The following is a 2,558-nucleotide window of genomic DNA, read 5'->3' on the forward strand; positions in this document are numbered from 1 at the left end:
ACGAAATAAATTCATTTTGTTTTCTTGTGCATAGTTATCAGGCCAATGAGTTCCAGACAAATTAAATAACAAACAAACAAACTTTTGAATTGTGATTAAGTTTCAAATGTAATAAAATATCGATGATAGTAAAAATTGAATGAATGGTCAAAAATATGAAAATTGAATTAAGTTTATATGTGTGACCTATCGTCTCTAAACGGTATTATGTCAGGATGGATTTGAGTCCAAAAAGCGACTTTACAGTTAAGATGATAAGAAATAAAAATTCTGAAATACTTGCTATGTTAGAAATTGTAATTATTCTCTACCATACAGAGTAGAGATCAACCTTAAGTTTCATATTCACGGCAATAAATTTAATTTCCATCACCTAGTTCATCCCGACATTTTTTTATTAATTAAGGACAATAGATAGTTTCTTAAAAGTGATAAAAACCAAAATCTCATATTTTGATTATTTCTACTTTATATACACCTTTCAGCACCCGTTTCATCCCGACATGATACAGGTTTGAGACGGTGGGTCACATATATAAAACAAGGATCAATCTACGTATTACAAGATGCTAGTAGGATGCAACTTATGTATTTCGGACTTTATATTACACTGTTGCTTGACATTGTTTTTATTCTTGACTGAAGCAGACTGGAGCCAAAACGATCCTTATTATCTATTTCGTTCCTCTTCAAAGCTATTAACATTCAAAATTGTAAAGTTCACATCTTAAGGCACACCATGGTTCACTTTACATCAATCCAACTATTTTTGTGTCATATGTACCTTCTTATCGAAATCCTCCTTCATTTTCACTGACTGTGCATTGAGTTCTTGAATTTCCAACATGGCCTCCATCAATTTTTTATTGTCTGCTACTTGACTGAGAGCCATTGAACTTTCACGACGGCTTGGTCTCTTTCTGTGCGTAACTAAAATATTCAAAAAGCTTTAAGTTACGATTATTTCACTTCGTAAATATGAATATATACCACTGTATTTCGCTCTTAAATTATGTTTACATTTTTATCATCTCTAGTACCTTCTCAGTTGAGAGTGGTGTAATGTTACAATGCGTAATTGTTATTCAAATGACGTGATTGGACTTTTGAAAAAGAAAAATGACCTTTAAAAGAGTATGCAAATGCATCATCATCATCATCATCATCATCGTCATCATCATCATCATCATCATCATCATCATCATCATCATCATCATAATAGTAATAATAATATTCATAATAATAGTAATAATAATAATAATAATAATAATAAGAAGAAGAAGAAGAAGAAGAAGAAGAAGAAGAAGAAGAAGAAGAATTGTAATGTTACCATTCTTCTTCTTCTTCTTCTTCTTCTTCTTCTTCTTCTTCTTCTTATTATTATTATTATTATTATTATTATTATTATTATTATTATTATTATTATATAATAATAATAATAATAATAAATAATAATAAAATAATAATAATAATAATAATAAATAATAATAAATAATAATAATAATAATAATAAGAAGAAGAAGAAGAAGAAGAAGAAGAAGAAGAAGAAGAATTATCATTATTAATAATATTATTATTCTCATCATTGTCATTTTCATTATTATTAACATCACGTTCCATGTTTTCTTTTTTATATACGAACAATATATTTTATATAAAATATGATTTTTATTACACTAAAGAACACAATTAAAAATATAAATAAACAACAACAATAAAACACACACAAAAAACCCAACAACTCCCCCCCCCCCCCCCCCCCCCCCCCCCCCCCCCCCCCCCCCCCCCCTTTAAAAAAAAAGAAAACAATTTTTTTAAAACCCAAAAACAAAAAACAAATAAGCCAAACCAAACAAAGGAAACAAAAATCAAATCAAGACAAAACAGAACACACCTTTTTCACATATCTTTCAGCTTCACTCCTGACCACATATTCTGCCCTGCAAGTTTGCTCCAAATCCCTGTACTCCTTGTAAGCCATTTCAGAAGTAACGGCCACTTTCTGAAGCAGCTCTGTCTGTTCTGTAATTGCTACATTTGCTTGTTGCAATTCCCCTTTCATTGCTTCAATCTGTGATGAAACAATTTCAAAGCAGTGCAGATTCTTATTCTGATTTTACTTCATCATTTGTAGAACCCTGTCTTCGTAATCTGGGCTCGATAACTATAAACTTCAATTCAAATGCAATCGGCCGGTTTTTTCTTCACATCAGATAATATATCGAACTTTCTTTTTACTAATCATGCATCAGATTTATTTTTATTATTTTATTATTTTTATCATCATCATTACTATCAGTATTATTATCATCATTATTACCACTGTTTTAATTACTTTTTTCGCCTATTACAAGAGTTGTAACCTAACAATAATTGCCTATTTGGACAATAAAGATTATTATTGTTTTTATTATATTGATATACCATTTAATCTGATTATGAAATGGCAGAAAGATGAAACCAAATACACACACACACACACACACACACACACACACACACACACACATATATATATATATAATATATATAATATATTATTAATAAATATATAAAAT

At 29.2% G+C, this 2,558-nt stretch overlaps 1 protein-coding gene across 1 annotated transcript in view; it reads right to left on the reverse strand.

Annotated features, from left to right (window-relative positions):
- Positions 1-2,048, reverse strand: part of LOC144961120 (uncharacterized) — a gene marked incomplete at its 3' end in the record, with an annotated part of 10,923 nt that extends 8,875 nt beyond the window's left edge. The window contains 2 exon segments of the mRNA XM_078894428.1: positions 785-930; positions 1,895-2,048. Coding sequence (XP_078750554.1) covers positions 785-892 — 108 coding nt within the window. The 5' untranslated portion in view covers positions 893-930; positions 1,895-2,048.
- Positions 2,049-2,558: the final 510 nt, after the last annotated feature.

This window comes from Berghia stephanieae, unplaced genomic scaffold (genome assembly GCF_034508935.2).
Source record: "Berghia stephanieae isolate SIO BIC M18660-M18661 unplaced genomic scaffold, UCSD_Bste_1.3 scaffold1486, whole genome shotgun sequence".
NCBI lineage: Eukaryota > Metazoa > Mollusca > Gastropoda > Nudibranchia > Aeolidiidae > Berghia > Berghia stephanieae.